This window comes from Erythranthe guttata, chromosome 14 (genome assembly GCF_056151865.1).
Source record: "Erythranthe guttata isolate IM_541 chromosome 14, IM_541, whole genome shotgun sequence".
Taxonomy (NCBI): Eukaryota; Viridiplantae; Streptophyta; class Magnoliopsida; order Lamiales; family Phrymaceae; genus Erythranthe; species Erythranthe guttata.
This window is the reverse complement of record NC_142546.1, coordinates 4,990,628-5,011,219: the sequence shown is the minus strand read 5'-3', so window position 1 is coordinate 5,011,219 and position 20,592 is coordinate 4,990,628. Positions and strand designations below refer to the sequence as shown.

Here is a 20,592-nt window from a genome sequence, read left to right as displayed (position 1 = left end):
ATAGGTTACCTTGTGTAGTTAGGATTAGGGTTTCCTACATGTAACTATATATATGATTAATATACGTGAGAGATAATTCATACTCTCTTTTCTCCAAATATATTTCTCCTATAATATGAATCACCACTTCCTTTGGTAAATAAAGAATAATCAGCCTTGGATCGAGTAAATCCAAATTGAACAGTGGCTTATGTTAGCTTGAAGTTCCACTGCGTAGAAGCTTGTCTTAAACCATATAAGGATTTTGTTAATTTACAACAACCTCGGACTGATGATCAGAAGGACGACTAGTGGAAGATTTGTAGCCTAGTGGTAAATCCATATAAACGAACCATTCAACAAAGCATTGTTTACATCCATTTGGCATAAATGCCATTGTTTGACAGTTGCAATAGGCAAAAGTGTCTTGACAATCACATGTTTACCATACTAATTAAATCATTGAAGTGCAACTAGATCTAAAGAATTATTTGATCCAAACCACTCAACGTGAACACCAAATTGATTCCGTACCGTAGTTAAGAACTTGAGAATAAGACGAATAAATTCAAATTTAGCTTTGACCATGCATATCCGAGTGTATCTTGAGTAATCGTCAACAATTGTAGCAAAATACTTATCATCAGTGTCTGAGCTAAATTTATAGCGGCCCCATATGTCATTGTGAATCAATTGACAAGGATGTTGCGCAAGTGTTATTAGAAAGAAAGGGAAGCCTTTTTTTTTTGCTTATAAGCACAATTGGACATATACGTAATGTAAAGATGTAAAGTAATTTATTTATTAGTGAATATATAAATTGCTACTTATTTGAAATGATGATTTCTTCATCCAGGAATACTTAAAGTAGATAAATAATATTGAGAATATGGGAAGACAGTGATATAAGGGTTATTTGATGGTGAAAATAGTCATGTATAATCATTCACTAATTGAATTTAATTAATTGTTAGAAAGCTAATCAATATTGTTCTTCCGATTCATCCTGTAAAGTAATCCAACGAGTCAAAAAAGAAAAAAAAAATTATGCCGACGGGAGAAGGAGGGAGATAGATGGGCGAAATCTACTAATTTGTTTCGGTGATATAACTCTCAGTCTCATCGTATAAGTACATAGAGTTTTACAAAATCATATATAGAGATATAATTTCTTGTTTGTTAGTGAAATGGTATATATATTAAGTACCTTGCAGTAACTTCTCATTCGATTGTTTTGGGCAAGTCAGAGAATTATCCAAATTGGTAGAAAGTGAGGTTGATATCAAAGGGATTAAGTTAATCCACATCATTGGTACAATCTGCAAGTGAAATGGCCTATTAAATTATTGGATATCTACTAAACTGTTTGTCAATAGTGGTCGTGCCGGAGTGGTTATCGGGCATGACTAGAAATCATGTGGGCTTTGCCCGCGCAGGTTCGAATCCTGCCGACCACGATTTTGCTACTTTTTCAATATTTTTGGCTTGGAAATGGAAACATGTAAAAGTTTTTTAGAATTTATTTTTTCCCAATCAGATTTAGTTGCCAGTGTTTGATTTTGTTTCTAAAATAAATGCCTATTAATACAAAGTTTGCCAACTTCAATCTTTCGATCCAGTGCCACAATTATATTGTATTTTTCATAAATATTTGGGATAACTCGTGTATTTTGTGTCTTTCTCCTCTTGTTCTCTTACACTGTTTCAGCAAAGGGTGGTCATCCCCCACCCTTTGCTGGCTGTAATATTTTGTGACATGTATTTACCTTAACAAAAGCAATTTTTATCTTTCAAGTTTCACCTACGGTAGCCTTCGAGCATCATTAAGTTTCTGAATGCATTATAATTTCACTCACTTTATTATACACAATAAATCGTGCACACCTGAATTTACCCAGTTTACAGATATCATAGTACAGTAATAAAAATAGATTTTCTCAATCAATGGTAGAAGAAGTTCTTTATACGTATAAAACAGTATGCGACTACAACTTACTCGGTTCCTAAATATTAGCCCGATTAACAGACCAGGGGCTGTGACAACTGACAATTGAAATAACTTCTCGACAAGATAACATCATGCTCCTTTCTTTTCTTCTTTTCTTTTGCGACTCTATGATTTTGAGAAAAAATATTTTCTCGGCATATCTTAAAACACATGCATTTCCACTGAGTAAACTGTACAAACGAACTATAAATTATGTTATTTGATGAATATACAAAGTTCGCATTAGCCAAGAATACGTTCACCGCCCCCAGTTTGCTTCCACCATGAGTTCTTCATTCGCGCAATAATTACGGCAATATTCAAGTAGGGTAAATAATGGAGCTTTCAGAAACCGCTAATTGTTCTCAGGTTCCAGATTGAAGAGGGAGTAGCGATCCTTGTTTTCCTCTGATGAAGAATGTAAGCTCGGCTGGAGCAACCACCATTTTCAACCATTCTTGCAAGTCTTCGCCTTCCACTTTCTCTTTCTCTGAAAATTATATCGTTCCCAGAATATCAGTATATCAATCCGAAATAGTTTTAGGGTCCATTTGGATGGAGGGATTTGGGGAGGGATTTGATTTGGGGAGGGATTTGATTTGGGGAATGGATTTGAAATGACTCCAATTTTGGAGTCATTTGAAATCCATCACTATTGCTCCAAAATCAACTAAAAAGGAGGGGTGGGGATTTGAAATCCATCTCCAAATCCCTCAATCCAAACAAGTCCGAGGGATTTGTTATTATGGATTTGAAATCCCTCCCCCAAATCCTTCCATCCAAATGCACCCTTATATTTCAAGTAACATTATACCACATACGATTGCAATCATGAAATTATGTCAAGAAAATGTTTTTCTCTCTTTTCGTTGTTCCCTACGCATGGCATGATTTGTTTTTCTATGGCTAATTCTGATTATGATATCCCACATGGAATCCGAATTCAGTAGCTAATTTATAACCTTTCGACATTGTAGAAATAAGAAAGTGACGATGATAACAACTGATGTACGTTGTTTACCTTCAAGGTAGGCACCAAGACCCTCCAAAACAGTAGGATTTGCACGAACAACAGAGATTGCAACATCAAGAGCAGACTGCAGCAAAGCTTTAACCTCTCCTTGAACAAGATCAACAAGTTTTCCCTATCAAGTTCACAAAAAACAAAACCGTACAATCACTACAAATCCCATCGAAACATTTGCAAGTATAATAAAAACTAAAAACAAAAAAGAGAGTATATTATTATTACTTGCTCCTTTCCCCATGGAGAAGATCCACCAGAATCATCCATTCCGCCACCAGAAAGAGTCGACAAAGAGATGGGGCCAATATTTTCATTAAGGCCATATTCGGCGACAGCCTTGTAAGCCATATCTGTAGCTCGTCGAATATCGTCAAGTGCACCTGTCGATACACGTCCAGAGTAAATAAATTCTTCTGCTGCACGTCCGCCGAGAAGAGTAACAAGGCGCCCGCGTAATTCATCTACGAAGAGCAAATACCTATCTTCGCTGCTTGGAGGTGTGTAAGTAAATCCTAGTGCTCCGCCTGATCGTGGCAATATGCTCAGCTTCTGATAAAGAAAACAAAAGTAATGATACATATTAATAATCACCTTCTACTCAATTTATTTTATTCAATTTATTAACATGAATTCTGTAAACAAGTTTAGTATATGAAGAAAGCCGAAAGAATACTACTGACATTACCTGAACCCGAGGTTGTCCAGAGAGAAGATTTGCAACTGCAGTTCCCACAACTGCATGACCAGCTTCATGTCGTGCAACAACACCTTTTTCACTGCCCTTCAACTTGGCTGTCTTTTTTTCGATCCCCTGCAACATAACACAGCTTCGTAAGAAATTTAGGGAACCAAATCATGCAAGGCCAATGCCACAGCATTGAGAAATATAATTACGTTTAATGATAGCAAAACAAAAGTGGCTTGTTTATGTTCTTTGATTGACACACATTATATATATATATATATATATATATATATATATATATATATATATATATATATGTGAGCAAGTAACTACAGAATTTTAAGAAATATTCACTATTATAACTTGTACAATATAAAAGGTCTGATGTTAGATCTGGGCCAAGTACAATTTGTTGGGACTTATTTACTAATTACTTATTAGTAGTGGATACAAAAATTTTGGGTTGCGAAGCGAAGAATATTGAAAATACTAGGTACATTCAATCGTACATCTTACAACTAGTTTATGACTCTAAAACTATCACTCTTCTACATTTCTTCTTTTCGGCCAATCCAACATTTCTCATTCCAAAAAAGACAATTGTTACGTTTCATCTTTCTACACTTTTAATGCATCTTTTGTCACTCAACCACAAGAGTAGATTTCTCCACATAATTTGTCGATCATGATATTTACAACTGTGATTATTTACTTTTATTGTGATGTTGAAGTATTATTGGAGTTCAATTTAACTTTGAGACATGTATCTGATACAGCCATAGTCACATAATTTTGACAATAAAAAATTAGAAGATACTCAATTGCACATTTGAGAAAATACTCAGATTATTCTCAAAACGCACCCCGACATTCCTATGGTTAGTCCATTGGCAATGCATGAATCCAAAAGTAATGAAAGAAGAAAAGTTAATAAAACGAATAGTGACCTCCATTCATTATGTTCTTATAAAATATCTAAATATGCTGCGTTATAATATGTTCGTTTTTGGTTACCACAAGGACCTCCATTAGGAATTAGACAAATTACGAACTATATATCTTTCTCGTTTAATAACCAAAACCTGCTCTCCAAGTTACTCTATTAGAAATCTGAGGACATAGTAAAGAACTTATTTACCCCCATACAAATATTCAAATAAGAAAGAAGAAAGCTTTAATACACTTCACATGTAAAAGGACAACTATACCTACCCACAATCAAAGTCAATCCAGACCTGAATGACTGAAACCTAAACATCTGCCAGCAGTTACATATCCATAAGTCTCACTCACCGAACTTTAACCGGCCGATGCCAAAACAATGGTAGTTTTAACTTGGGTTTTTTATGCCATAATATCACAATATTATCGAAGGTTAAATAGTACTTAAACATATAAAAGAAATGACTAATGTATTTTAAATTTTATTAATCTCTAGGAGTTGTTTTAAACCACTTCAGCTCTCAAAGAATGGCAAGAAATGAAGGGGGTAGTGTATTTTACCGCTATAGACCGCTCTACTGCTTGAATAAAATCATCCCTCTCCACCAACAATTTACTGCTCCTTCCGGCCAATAATGCAGCTTCATTTACCAAATTTGCCAGATCTGCCCTGCACAACATCAAAACGACGGGAAAAACACTTTATAGAAAAAGTCAACAACGCAACACGTCAAACGTTCAGAGCGTGAATAATTAATTTAATTACCCAGTAAATCCCGTGGTCATTGAAGCAATATCACTCAGATTAACATCCTTGCCAAGAGGAAGTTCTTTCTTGGAAGCATGTACGTTTAAGATGGCTTCTCTTCCAATCCGATCAGGTGTTTCGACCTAAAGACAAAATTAGGCATCTTACTTTACAGGAAATGAAAATACTTGCACCACTGTTAAATTAGAATTTAAGGTAGCCAAGTTACCATGACGACCCGATCAAATCTACCGGGTCGACGAAGGGCAGGATCCAAAACATCTGCTCTGTTAGTTGCTCCAAGTACAATGACAGCTGAGTTACTATCGAATCCATCCATCTCCTACAGTATATTTATTTTTCTAGTATTAAGCATATCACACCTGAATAAAATGTATCAAGAAAGAAACACTTTGTTTGAGAAATCATACAGTGAGAAGCTGATTTAACGTTTGTTCCCGTTCATCATTGCTCACGATACGGAATCTGCCATCGCGGCTCTTGGCCACAGCATCTATCTACATAACGAGAAATTGCTTATGAGAAAGATTGTAAATGACAAGTTACCGTAATGCCCTTACAGGTGAAAGAAGGAACCTCGTCTATGAATATTATGGAAGGAGCTTCCTTCTTTGCACGTGCAAAAAGGTCTCTGACACGGGATGCACCCATACCAACATACAGTTCTACAAATTCACTTGCGGAACAGCTTATGAAAGGAACGTCAGCTTCTCCAGCTACAGCTTTGGCTAAAAGTGTTTTACCTGTTCCAGGAAGACCGACCTGGAACACAATAGTAGTTGCAGTTGAAATTATATTCAATTTTGTACATAGGAAATAATTAGCAGAGAAAAATTATTTCAGCTTACCATAAATATAAATAAACATGAACCGAAACCAAACATTAGGTTTTAATTTAACATGTTTATTTTATGAAAAATCCAATGACTGTGTACAAAAATTGATGGGAAACAACGAATCAATAATTTGCTTCGAAGACATAGTCAGGCAAATTTTTATTGACATGCTCATGAAATTAAACAAAAAAAAAGGAGGGAGAGAGGAGAAATGTGTTTCACTTAAGATAGATCACCCGGAATCTCTAAATATAGAGCTTGACTGAGCCGTGTGTCACAATTTACTTCTATACTTCCAAATATTATATTCTTCTATCTACTTTGGAAAAAGACAACTCACCAAGAGAACACCTCTAGGAGGGCGTGCACCAAGTTTTACATACCTGTCTGGATTCCTAAGAAATTCCTGGCCAGTAAAAGCAGAAGATTAAACAATTAAATATATAACTTATTATACAAACATAATTAGGTTGTGAAAGTAGTATTGCATTCTTTTATAAATTGACTAAATAATACGAAATTGCTGAAGTTCTAACATACCACAATTTCTTCCAGTTCCTCCTTGGCCTCATCGACACCAGCAACATCAGCAAAGGTAACAATTTCCCCTTGTTCAGAAACTTTGGATCCCCCGGAATTCTTGGACTTGCGGTTTCTAAGTTGCCCCGGTGTATTCTGTATATTTGCAGTCAATATATCATCAAGCCCTGTCGACGGTTCTTCTTTCAAAAACTATATACAGCATAATGGTTCATACCTGAGAAAAGTTTAGAGGAAACCGGTGAAGAAGACCTGCAAGTACAGCAGCATAGAATAAAGCTATCTGTAGAACAAAAAAGGAATGGAGTCAGATTTCATAAATAGGATATCTAGATCAATATAACGATGACAGAAGCAACAAAAATTAAACTTTAAGGTATACTTGACATCTTATAGATTAGATCAAATCGAAACTGTTCCTGTTTCATTTTCTTTTTCTATTCCTATCTCAATTGCTCTTCATCTTCCTTCTCTTTATTATTCTGTCTTCTTTCTATACCAAACAGAAAATAGCTACTTGTCCTTTTATTCTTTATTATTCTTTCTTAAATCCAAATAAACAATAGCTTAAGATTTCTGAACTTGTTGCAGATTTGCTAAACACATAAAATGTGATGTGTTTAATGCTAAAACTAATAGGGCTTCCTATTCAAGGGTTAGACTTAATTTTATCTCTAAAAAATAATCTGCGTTCTAAGCTTCACTAAGTTATATGTAACTAACTGCTGAAAGCCACAGATTTTTTGGTTTATTAAACTGGATAATGCTGATACATTGTTAGATTATGCTATAAATTTTCTCTTTAACTACTGAAATTCATGGAATTTTAAAAATACTAGAATTCCCTTGTACGTGATCTCATTTGCTAACTACCAACAGAATGGTCTATAATTTATTTGTTAGAATAATATATAGACCTACTTTTGCTTGGTTGAAGTTGTCATTTCCTAAGGCTTCAACCAAAAGTAAATAACCGGGAATCATGGGAACTTAATCAATCATCACATCATCAAAAATTAAAGTGGAGATTTTGCTTCTGTGTTATATTAGTGAGACTACATATGTACTGTATATCAAAGCAAGAATCTTCAAGCCATTGCTATAAGAACACTTGGCAACACAAAAACTCACAAAAGAATGAAACTTGATGGTCCTAGTTTTCCAAAATCATGTCATATTGAACTATCAAATGTTAGACCTATTTTTTCAAGCAGATTCCAAAGCAAAAAGTTTTGAGAAAAAACAATAAAGCAATAAGAACTCACCAATGCAGAATTCAAGAATCCACCGGACCTCTTATCCGGAGAACCAAACTCGACATCATTCTCTAGCATCTTCTCATACGGCGTCTTGATGTCAACCGGCCTTGTGGTTGTATACAGCACCCTCTTCGTGGGACCCACGCTCCTCAACAAAGACTCCGAATCCTGAAACTTACTATTCACCTCACTCGCAGCACTCTCAATACTCCCAGGCACAGCTTCTCCTCCCTTCAACTTAAACATAATGTGCACACCATCAACCTCCACCTTGTGCACTTGATTACAATTAATCCTACTCAAAAACTCGCTATACGGAACACTAACGAACGTGGTCGGAGTCCTAGGCTCGGAGCCAGGCAGCGGAATCCCGGGCCGAAGCAATCTCATCACAAACATCACAATCCCTAATTGTATGAGCAGAACACCCATCTCTTGTGCTTGAATTATCGGCTGCCATCTCCATTTATTACTGTTGCTGCTCCACCAATTGTTCTTCCCCTGCTTCTCCCTCCGGCCCGAACCCGAACCCGAGCCCGAACCGGGGCCCGTTTCCTTCGGGGTTTCTGACCCACTCGTTTCGGCTTTCTCAGACGAATCATTGTCGTGTTCGTGGGGGGTATTGGCGTAAATTCTGGATAATTTCCACTTCGGATTATTGCAATTATTTAGAAAGCACAATTGAAAATTCGGAACCCTAGGCGGCGACAAAACATCGTACAGCAGGCGACCAGGTTTTCCATGGAAAGCTCTATACCGACTGCAAACGGAGGGGCAATTGTGTAAATAGTTGCGATGATTGTTGTATCTAAAAGTCGAAATTCGTCTGTAGATTATCGTCGTGTCGACGGTGGCTGCCATTATCTGGGAGGAAGAAAAAAAAAATCCAGGAAAATGAAAAAAAAAAAATCAACTTGAATTCATACAACACCGGAGATTATATATATACATTTACAGAGGCGGAGATTATTCCAGTTTCCACTAGATATGTGGGTTAGAGAAGGGGATGGAGAACGGCAATATCAGCCGTTAGATTGGTGACGACGGTGGTTTCTGGCCGTTAAATAGTTTTGCACGAGTGCGTTTCCGTTTTATCCGATTTCTCTCGTTCTTCTCGCTTATGTGGCAGTTTGTCCAAACATATAATTCTATATACCGTTTAAAAATAGTATTAGTTAGAAATCCCCATCAAGCTAGCTCAACTGGTTTCGGAGGCAGTGTTGGTACGAGGTTCTAGAATCGAATCCTGGCAGCCGTAGTGTGAGAATTTCAACTCCAATGAGGGTTGGTTTCTAATGGGCACCAGGTCCGGATCCGCTACTTAACGAGCCGTTGAGTCACCATGACTATTTAGATTTCTCCATTAAATACTTGTCGGACCAAGGGATGGGAGCCGTGGGGTAAGGGATTTCGCATTTTGGTACAAGAAATCCCAATCAATTATGCAATTAGTAGCTGAAAGTCTTCATAAATGACCTATAAATTAGCAATAAGAAGATACCGAAATATTCTTTGCTTAGAAATAAGACTCAATTTTCTCAAAAAAAAAAAATTAATAAATAAGATTCTCAATCGAGTTGAGCCTACTCGATGAGTCAATACAATTTTATTTGAGTTGAGCCTAGTTAGTTAAGAATTTTGTCGAATTTGAGTCATTCTATTAAGCCCGAAAAGTTTATAGTCGAGTTTGAGCTTGTTATGAAAACTCAACTCGAAATAAGCTTATTTAAATAAATGATTTTGTTAAATTTATTATTGAACAAAGTGTTTTATTAATAAATGAAAATTTGGATTTACATTCATAATTGAACTTGTTTTTTCAAGCTTATAATAAATGTAATTTAATGAATTCAAAAAGTGTTTTATTTTTTTCATATAACAAATATTCATGTGTTTTCGTTGATTTGAATCGTTTGGTATGAAATATATATATGAATATGTAGATTTAGCCCAAGAAATGGTTGTTGACCTTGATAGGAAAGTGCATGGTGAAAATATTCTCTTCAAATTTGATATGTTTAAGGCATATGATAGATCGGAATGGAGATTTTTGGACTTTGAAAGTTTTGGAATTTAGGGCTCTCATAGATCGTGAGTGATATGTTGAGAGATGCACGAGTAATGTCAGACCAATGTTCATATTAAATCAGTGGTTGGTCTCACGCTTTATGTGTATCCCCTTTTTAGGTTCTCTAAATAATTAGAGTGGCGCAATATAGCGGGGTTCGAAGAATCGCAAGCCTTGATTTCTTACATGTCCTGTCTGAATTTCATTAAAAACGATGTCTCGACTTTTCGCTTTTAAAAGTCTAATGTATAATGAAAATTTTTAAGATTCTATTTTGCACTCTATGCGTTAAGATATCAATAAAAACGAATATAAGACTTTGTCTCCCCCTAATTTATCACCCAATTAAACCTCTATCATGCAAGTTACGTCTTCTGGCTATTAACCCGAGACACTATAATAATTATACCACGTTCTCGCATGTATTATAATTCTATTATTCACAAGCAGTTCATTATATATCTACGCTAACCAGTTTTGAATAAAGTATTAAAGATCAAGTCTCGCCAATGGCTACCTACGGTGATATATGTATGTATACAATACCACATGTAATTAACACACTAATCTGGTGAAAACTAGTCGAATGTTCTTCTATCACTATTCTAATTATTAAAACGATATGTCGATTAAATTTGAACAATAACACATAACAACATAACCTAGCTAGATTAATGCACTAAATAAGATCATATAGAAGAAATAATCAGGAAATCAAACTTGCATAACAATAGAAAAATAGGTTCAAATTCACCACATAGAGTTCCGACAAAATTCTAAATTAAAATTTAGCTACTCATATTCTTAAGCAAAAACATTATGAAAATATTAAAATACATAAATTCAGAAAAGAGATATAAAGAACAAACTATGATGAAGGGTTGTCAAGTTTTCGTCTTCGATTCTCCCTTCTCTCGCTCTTCTTGCTCTAAGATTGTGTAAAAAATATCCTTTTTTCATGTTTGGTATTTGCTCTTATATAGATGTTAAGACTTGGTAAAAGATCAGGGTTTTCTTGCGCAATTTGAACTCCCAAATTATACCTCCGCGTGCATTCGGACGACTGTCCCATGCCAATACAATTCTCGGACGCCCGTCTCGAGCTTCTGTTAGATTTCTGCATTTGGGATGTCCGTCTAAGAATTTGAACTGATTTCAGACGGCCGTCTCGGTCATTTTTGTCTCTGACTTGTTTTCTTCCATTCTTGTTTGACTTTGACCCATTTTTTACCGTTTCATTATTAAAACGACATAATCTTCAATTTGTACCTAAAATACAATAATCAAGTCATTAAGCACCATTATATCGATAAAATTCCACAAAAATCCTCGTAAAAAATTGTATAAATTGGGTGTAAAACCTACACTCCAACACTATATGAAGGGAAAATTGTAAGTTTGGTAATATACGTTCTCATGCTTAGAGATTTGGTCCTCCAAATTTCCATATTTCAATTTTACATGCAATAACTATGTAAAATTAGCATTTTTTTGTCCTATTTTACTCGAACTTTTATTTATACCCGTTCATTAAATGATATAGGTGACAAACTCATCGAATTTTATTCATATGAACACTTAAAATTTACAAATGATCCTCTACAGCTTTATAAATTTGTCCTCTCAAATAACCATAATTATATACATCAAGGCTAATTCAGAACTCGAACTTATCTTCATTCTTCCTATCCTATACTTTTTTTTTTTTACCTTTAAAATCATAAATGTTTTTTGTTTCTTAATTTTTTGTAGTTCCTATTATGCCATCCATGATAATAAGTTATTAAATAATGTATACACATTAATGCATTAAATTGTTATTAAATTATTCTATCAAAAGACGTTAGGTACATACTCTAATAACTTTTGACATCATATTAATGAAATTGATGAACAACCGTGTAATTTGGGAGAATTACATTTTTCGTCTCTCATGTTTGTCATGATTCTACTTTTGGTCCCCTTGTTCCAAAATGAACAAATTTTACCTTCAAGGTTCAATTTTAAACACATTCTAGTCCCTTCGTCATGTGTTCGTTCACATGTAACGGAAGACACTATTTTGGGGCGAAAAGTTAAATTTAAAATTGCTTCGGGACTGGGAAATAATAAAACATCTAGAATACTATTTAGAATTAATTTTTTTTAATATTATTTAGTATAATAAAAATAAATTGAATAATATTTAATTTTCACAAATAAAATGCAAAAAAAAAAAAAAAATACATTAGATTTTTTTTGTTGAATAATATTTTAAATTTAACAAACAAAATGATATATATGCATAGGGAAAAATACAGTTTCCATCCCTCAAGTTTGTTCCAATTTAACATTTGGTCCTTCATATTTAAAAAAATCAACACTTTCACTCATTTCCGTCAATTTTTTCCTAAAACTAACAGAACTGAACGTATTCCCATCACTACCATACTGATGGATTTACAGTAAACTGTAAACATCGAAAATGACTAAAAGTGTCTAATTATTAAAATATGATAGACAAATTGAGTTTTATATAAACATAATAGAGTAAACTGCAAAAACTACCCCTGTGTAATCTCGAAATAGCAAAAACCCCCCTATGATAAATAAACTAGCAAAAACCTCCCCTGTGAAATTATTTAAATAGCAAAAACCCCCCTATGGAACTATTTGAGGGTTGACTTGATATAAAAAGACACAAATACCCCTGGAGTCTTGCAATTAATAAATTCTTATATTTTATAAATATTTTAATTATTTTATTTAAAAAATAATCAATTTAGTTGTTTACTATTTTTTTTAATTTATAAACAAACAAATTAAAAAGAATATATATACATATAATATGTATATATATATAAATACATTTTGAGGGACAATTTTGTCATTTCAAGTCTAAAAAATCAGCTAGGGGGGATTCTGCCTTTGACTAAATTTCATGGGGGGGTTTTGCTAGTTTATTTATCACAGGGGGGTTTTCGCTATTTCGAGATAAAACAGGGGTAGTATTTGCAGTTTACTCAAACATAATAACCAAATGTTGAATTGTTGTAAACTTAAAGGACAAAAACTGTAAATTTCCCTCTATTATAAGTACCAGTACTCCATTAAATCCCCAAAAATGAGTTGAATCATCAGCCCAGAAAAAGAAGAATGAGAGTTGCAGAGAGATGTATGGGAATTCTTATAAAGGGCGGTTACCCCTCTCTCTACACTCGCATGATTTCTTCAAGAAAAAGAAAAGAAAAAAAAAAACAGCCCTTGAAGCAGAAGAAGTAAGAAGAAGCCATAGTTATCACACTGTGTGTGTGTTTTTTCATGGGTCGATGCCATTCGCTCGTATATCTGTATGTAATGTGTAATGGAGGCTGTGATGATTATTTTTCTTGGATTCTTTTTTTTTTCTGGGCTGATGAATTTCATCGGGCATTTGAGATCTAGCCCACCCGTATCTTGGCGGGGCGACCCGGATGGCCTTTATAGGCAACCGGTTTTTTTCAGTTGCCATGGCGTGGTGGGTGCTCTCTTTTGCCTGCTTCAACTACAGATCTGAGCCTCAAATTTATTTTAATTTTTTTGTTAAAAAAATCCGGAAAATGGAAATCTGTGTTCCTTCTATTGAATTTTTTTTTTCTTTTGTTATTTATTTATTTATTTATTTTAACTTTTTTATTATGTTTGTCTTTTATATAAAAAAGAAAAAAGAAAAAAGAAGAAAGACAATTCTATTTTATATGCATATTTCATTTTGTTTGTTAAAATTAAAATATTATTAAAAAACAAATCTTTTTTTTTTAGAAGCAGCAAAAGTTTTACTGGGCAAAAGTTGCTACTTGCTACCTCAGCCCGCTTAATAAACAAAAGAGCAATGCTGGAAGTAAAAAGAGCTAATTGAAAAACAATCCTTCAATAATAATCGAATTCGAAGTCCACCCTTTCTCTTTAGCCACTCGCATTTCTTCCCGGCCAGTGCAGCAGCAGCAGAAAAGGAGAACGAATGATTTTCCTTCGAAGTAGCTCCACAGCGCATGGTAAAATTTCCGAACATGCGCGCCACTAAAAAAAACCTTAATTTTCGGCGGAAACTTCAACTTCCAAATGTCCTTCCACCTGTGTTTAGAAATTCCACTGTTCGCTTCCCCACCAGATTGCGTGCGTATTCATTTGGGCCCTGCTAGTCATCGAGAGAATGAGATGATTGCAAGATTTTACCGACTAATCTCTATTGACCGTGAAATTCCAAATCATCGTATCTCGAGCTTGGGAACTTCAAATAGGAACCGAAAGTGTACGATCGCGATCTGATGAATTCAAATGTGGTCTGAAGACATTTTCTTGAATTTGCAATACTGAAGTTACAGAGATATGTACACAAAGACGTACCAACATGAGAAAAGGAAAACTCCTAAACTTCCTATGCTACAGGAGATTTCCTCTCAACAATAATAATACAAAATATATTTACAACTAAGGAAATACAAAATATTTTCCAACCATAATTTGCTCCGAGAATCAAGACTATAGTATTCTCATTCGATACTCGCCAATACTCCCCCTCAAGTTGGAGCGTGCTAATTTCGAACGCCCAACTTGCCAAGAAGAAAGTCAAATTATCGTTTTCCCAAAGCCTCGTAAAGATATCAGCAAGTTGCATGGTCGTATGCACGTAGTATCTTCAATTGCAATATAAAAAAAAATAAAAACCAATAGTCAGGATGAACTTTCTAACAATTTTTTTTTTTTTTGCCGTTTCCAATTCGATTTTTTAAATTGTTTTTCTCATTTGGATTTCCAAAATTTGATTCCATTTCTCTTAAAAAAAACAATTGCATCAAAATTGAAACTAAATAAAAAAAAATTGGAAATTTCCAATTTTGAATATAAAAAAAGGTATTTTATCAATGTATTTAAAAAAAATCAAAATTATATACTTATAATATCAATATTGTTATATATTTGTATAAATTATCTGAATATATTATATGTCAAAGAATATAAATAATATGAAAATTCGAATTTAGTTTTGATATAAATAATTATATTAATAATTTTGAAAATTAGACTTTCAAAAATTGAATAAATATATTTGATTTAATTTCAAAAAATAATTCAACATTTAAATAAATAACTAAATTTTACATAAATTCCACTTGTATTGTAAATCACATGGACGAAACCCTCTTGTGTAACACGGTGTTAATTGTTAACGGAATGAGGATTTCATGCAAGATAAAATAAAACATAAATAATTCTATGCAATAAAATTAACACAGGGGGGTTTGATGCAGATTTTCCATAACACGTGGGGTTTTTATGCAGTTTGCCCAAGGCATGAGTAGTATTATTTCTTTCTTCTCGACATCTTTTCGCATGTGTAAAAGATACAAGAAGTGATTACTTTACAAACCACCTCTCAAATAGGTGCAAATAATAAATAAAATTAAGATAAATACAAACTTGTATTTTTAATTTATTAATTGGTTTTTTTTTGGTTAGTGTTCCATGCATAGAAACCGGGTAACAAGAGAACAATAGTAAACATGAGCATAAATAGAGGATCAAATGAAGTTAACAACCAAACAAAAAGATAGATATATTTGGGGCCACATTTATCGGTTGAAGCTAAATGCTTCTTTTTCCATCATTATTCAATACAATGTACACACTTGGTTTACGTTAGCCATTTTTTTTTTGTCTTATCTCATTTTCTTGAATTTTCATGGTACCCTGAGAAAACGAACATTTAATTTAAAAAAAAAAAAAAAAAAAAAAATCTTCATGGCTGTTAATGCAAACGATGTTCATATTTGTCTGTGCAAAATACTAAACTATTCATGGAAAACATGTGTTGCAATTTCAACAGCACATCCTTTTGCTTCGTTTTCTTTCTTGTGTTTATTCGTTGTGTATATATCCTTCCCATCCGTGTTTTGGTTCTTGATATATTCGTTTCCTCTCGTCGTTTCCACTTGTTTCATTCTTAGTATCTCCTCCGCCCTCGGAGATGGCAAAAAGTGTAGAGACAACGAGAGGGAGGGCGAAGAGGAAATTAGTGACGGAAATTCCAACTTTGCGTCGGATAATTCCGATAATAATAATACAAAAAAGTCGTACACGCGGGTCCATTCCGTTAGACGTAGACGAGCTAAAGAGCTCAAAAGGGACGACGACAACAACAACAACAACAAGCAACACCACAAAGTCGAAGACAAAAATGCATTTATTACCTCAACCAATTTCAACTTGTACGATAATATCGTCGATAAAAAGCCCTTGATAGAAGAATGCGCGAAAGAGATTCGTGATGTGGAAGTGGACGATTACTCGCTGCTCGAAACTACCAAAAGTAGTTCCACCTCACCTCATCGTCAAAGTTTGTTGAAACAAGAATCCAGAGACGAGAAAACTACAAAAAAGGAGTCCTTGAAAAACGAGGAGAGTGAAGAAGAAGAAGAAGAAGAAGAAGACGATAAGAAGAATGTGATAGATATTGGAATTTCGGAACCTGAAAGGAACAAGAGGCTCGAGAGTTTGATCGCTAGACGAAGATCACGGAAATTGCTTAGCCTTCAGGTTAGACGAACATTGATGGACATAGACAAAACCGACAGACCGAGCCAAATTGCCTCGATTGTAATACCTAAAAGCAACATTCATTCTAGTCTTTCGAGCCCCTTTTCGCCTGGCCCCGGTTCAGCACCTTCGATTTTGGTACCAATGAGGAATCCTTTCGACCTTCCTTACGACCCGCAGGAGGAAAAACCTGACCTCACGGGCGACGATAGTTTCCAACGAGAGTTCATGCCACCTAACAATATTACTAATCGAGATATCATGTTCTGCAGGCACGAAAGCTTCACCCTAGGGGCTTTCTTCCCCGGCGAATACAATCACAACCGCGACTTTTTAGTCCACGATTTCGGATTCAGACAAAGACCATCTTTCCAAGGATACCCGAGAAATCATTTTGGTAAGAAAAAAAAATATATATTTCTATTACAATCATTTCTCATGAAGAACTCGTATTCTATGTTTTCTTTTATTCCTTTGTCATGACAGATAGAGAATTCACCTCGATAATTGAGCAAGAATCGCACGAAAGGACTAAATCTAATCCAACTAATGACAACGCTGACGATGACGACGATCAAATAAAAGAAGTCATTCAAGTATATGAGAACGATATCCACAATCATAGCGAAGAAGACGCAACCTGCAGCGAGGTCGAAACAAGCATGCCGATTCCGCATGAAAATTCGAGCACTATTTCTAACTCACCGTCTTCATCGGAAGAGAATGAACCCGTTTACAAGATAGACAAAGAAGCAATACTCAAATCTCTCTCTTTCATGGCTCGAAGAAACGTTGTCCAAGAAGATCCGGTTCTTACAGATAATAACAACAACAAGCCGATAATGAATCATTTTAACTACAACAACTGTCCATTCGATGCTTGTAGTAGTAGTAGTAGTAGTAGTACTAGATTGAAGGAGCGATTCTACTACGGCGACAAGTTCACTAGACGCCACGCTCGGTCCTTTTCAATTGCTTCCGATTTGCAAGTGGAGGTCTCCGAAGTTAGTTCCCCTCCTCTAACAATTGACGAGAACTACTCTTACCATGATCAAGATGAAGATATCTCGTCGTACGATGGTGACATGGAAAAGAAGATCCCTAATTGGGATGACCAGGAACAGGACTTGTGGGCAAGTTCGTTTCGGTTGTCCCATCTCGATGACAACGAAATTAACGAACAAGATATGTTCACAAAGGACGCGTTCTCAAGAATCAATAATGGCAAGAGGTATTGCATCAGCTCGTCTTCTTCGACTGCTGATCTCCAAGACATCACCGGCGACGGTGGTACAAGTCTGCATGACAAGATCCACGAGATGTTCCAATACAGCTCAGTTAATCCGCACGAGAATAAACGAAAGAACAGATGGAATTTACTCGCCCATACATTGGATGGATATGAATCTGGAACATCAGTAGCGGTGAGTCCTCCTGTATATAGTATTAGGTGTTAAACTCTACGCGTGCGCGTTTAATAATGTGTCGTTTTTACCGTCTTATAATTGAATAGGAATCTTCTAATCCGAAGAGGCGTTTAGGTGAGGATATGGAACACTTGGCTTCGGACAACAATACTATAAGGTCTCGTTCCCAAGACTCCGAAGAAACAATCAATAATATTAATGATGTAAATATCGGACCGATCGAACGTAGTGAAAGCGAACAAAGTTTTGGCGAAGGAAGCAGTAATCGAACTACACTCGGTTCAAATGATCCCCAGCCGATACCGTTGGCTCCAAATAATGTGGGGTTCGAACATGTTCAGGCATCTTTAATATCACCCACATCTGTACTTGTACCGACACTTTCATTAGACCAAGGCTCCTTGTCAAGCTTTGATCATGATATCGACGATCAAGTTTCGAGTCCGCCGGTCGTACAACAAAACTCAACAGCTTCAGTACAGGTTCGCTTATAAAATTTACGAGAAATAGAAATCGAAACTCGAATATGAATTACAATTGCACTTCATATATTATAGCAGGAATCATCTCAACCTTCAACGAGTTCTTCGACTACAGAAGCTGACGATACTGAATCTGTTGACAAACAGGACAATATTCCTCAAAACGACGTAAAACAAAAAGAAATACTCGGTGGCACCTCACAAACGGAGGAAAGTAGAAACAATCACGACGTTTCGATCGAGGAAACTCAAACAACTACAAATCACACTGATAACACAAATTCGTCACGATTTGTTGAAGAGGTATGCTTTATGTTTTTCCGGGCTTTCTTTAACAAGCACTTTCAGTTTTTCCACGTTAGTATTTCAAACGTTAATACGAGTCTGTGGTCACATATATATAAGGAGGAATTGTCCGATCATCAAGATATGGTTAATGTAGAAGCATCCGGTTATTTTACTGAAAAATCGGCAAGTTGTTTGGATCACAAAGAGGAAAACTCACCCTCAAATGAAGATACGGGAATCAAGAATTGTTCGAACGAGCACATGGACCATGAAAGACAAACAGCCTCAACGAGTTCTAATTTTTCCGATGGGACAAAAGATGATGCAGTTCAAAATTTGGATGTAGATGAAAATCATCTTGCCCTCTCACGGCTTGTGGAAGGCAACGAAAACTCGGAAATATATATGAAGAACGAACACGATAGACGAGCCAAGCAACATGATGGTTCGCATGAATTAATGCCAGTCGCTGAAGATAAGTTAAATTAGGAACTGTACTAATTTGTAAATTTGAAGGTGAAACCGACTAATTCATTAGACGACGAAATTAAAGAATAACGTGGAAAAAACATCGTACTACCGACAGTACTATTATAGCAGCAGATGTACGACAACCCCCGTTTTCATTTGCTTATACGTCGTTGAAATGTACATTAATTATACTCCACCAAAAAAGGAGTGTTGCATATGTTATTTATTCTAATATGTAGTAGAGATTCATTTAAAATGTACAAAACCACTCCATAATCCCGTATTTTATTCGCTTTATGTCGTGGCCTTGGAACACGATTTCTTCAAACAATTAGTCTATTTGAATCCTCATTTGAAGGCATATACATATATATACATCAAAAATATGTATATAATCAAACATATATCAATTATTAATCTCTCCGTTAGCAATTCTTTTGCGCAGGATCTCGCGAATTCTTCAACGGGCCTCGTCCAAAAAGGCAAAGAATCATCTTATTGTTGATGAGACATACATATTGTAACATATTACGAGATTCGGAAAAAGTTTATGAAAATATCGTAGATCGCCCGTAAAAACATAAACAATAGATATATAAGAGATGTGAAAATCATTACATCTAGTATTGTTATATAAAGTAGCTCGACAAAATGGACACGAGCTCGAGCCAAAAAAGAAGGAATTCGACGAGCTTGAGATCGACAAAATAGACTCGAGCTGGGGCTCGAGCCTGCCAAAAGAGGCGAGCTCGACTCGTTCACACCCCTAGGCGGGCCTCCCCAGGCCACCCCCGATATCTAACATTAAACATTAAATAGAAACTTCAATTTAATTTATGGGGAAATATGCAATACCCCTCGAATGGGAAATAGTTTGAACTAAATTCAATTGACTTTTAAAAACTTTTGCTTATACCCAAATTTCATTCTTATTTAATGAGTCCCCCTGGACTAGTGTGAGAAGACAAAAATACCCTCAACTACTATAACCTTAATTATCTGTCCACCTCTATCACTTTCATCTTCTCTCTTCTCCACCTAATCCCTCAACTCTCTCCAAAAATTCCGACCTTCCTCCACTGCCGCGCCATCGCCCCTCGTTGCCGCCGGCGCTTCCTCCTTCGTCTCCACATAAATAATCTCTTTCTCTCTTGTTCGTTATCTCTATCGATTTCTCTCTCCTTACACCACCATCGTCTCCACATAAATCTGTACACCACCACCACCATCGTCGCTGTCTCCTTCGTTTCCACGTAAGGCTCTTTATCTCCTTTTCA

General features: G+C 35.5%; 2 protein-coding genes and 1 non-coding gene across 7 annotated transcripts; 2 read left to right on the top strand and 1 right to left on the bottom strand.

Moving 5' to 3' along the window:
- The first annotated feature begins 1,354 nt into the window (after positions 1–1,354).
- Positions 1,355–1,436, top strand: TRNAS-AGA (transfer RNA serine (anticodon AGA)). Its single transcript has one exon. It is a non-coding gene; the product is annotated as a tRNA-Ser (tRNA).
- Positions 1,437–1,924: 488 nt separating this feature from the next.
- LOC105956637 (ATP-dependent zinc metalloprotease FTSH 9, chloroplastic) lies at positions 1,925–9,224 on the bottom strand. Of its 2 annotated transcripts, XM_012980498.2 has the most exons (14): positions 8,974–9,224; positions 8,031–8,888; positions 6,983–7,048; positions 6,766–6,900; positions 6,566–6,631; positions 5,966–6,151; positions 5,800–5,886; positions 5,598–5,711; positions 5,387–5,511; positions 5,182–5,290; positions 3,679–3,804; positions 3,219–3,542; positions 2,988–3,111; positions 1,925–2,456 (listed from the first exon to the last, which is right to left on the bottom strand). In XM_012980498.2, exons 2-14 carry the CDS (start codon positions 8,883–8,885, stop codon positions 2,332–2,334), a joined length of 2,442 nt encoding a protein of 813 aa, XP_012835952.2. In that variant the 5' UTR covers positions 8,886–8,888; positions 8,974–9,224; the 3' UTR covers positions 1,925–2,331. The 2 variants fall into 2 exon arrangements, with proteins under 2 accessions (XP_012835952.2, XP_012835951.2); XM_012980497.2 differs by having other exon boundaries at positions 8,031–9,171.
- A 6,430-nt stretch (positions 9,225–15,654) lies between these two features.
- LOC105956495 (uncharacterized) lies at positions 15,655–19,643 on the top strand. 4 transcript variants are annotated; one of them, XM_088813477.1, is made up of 5 exons: positions 15,655–17,044; positions 17,134–18,071; positions 18,161–18,556; positions 18,632–18,859; positions 18,962–19,643. In XM_088813477.1, exons 1-5 carry the CDS (start codon positions 15,853–15,855, stop codon positions 19,331–19,333), a joined length of 3,126 nt encoding a protein of 1,041 aa, XP_088669603.1. In that variant the 5' UTR covers positions 15,655–15,852; the 3' UTR covers positions 19,334–19,643. The 4 variants fall into 4 exon arrangements, with proteins under 4 accessions (XP_088669603.1, XP_088669604.1, XP_088669602.1 ...); XM_088813478.1 differs by having other exon boundaries at positions 15,657–17,044; positions 18,635–18,859; XM_088813476.1 differs by having other exon boundaries at positions 15,657–17,044; positions 18,635–19,643.
- Positions 19,644–20,592: the final 949 nt, after the last annotated feature.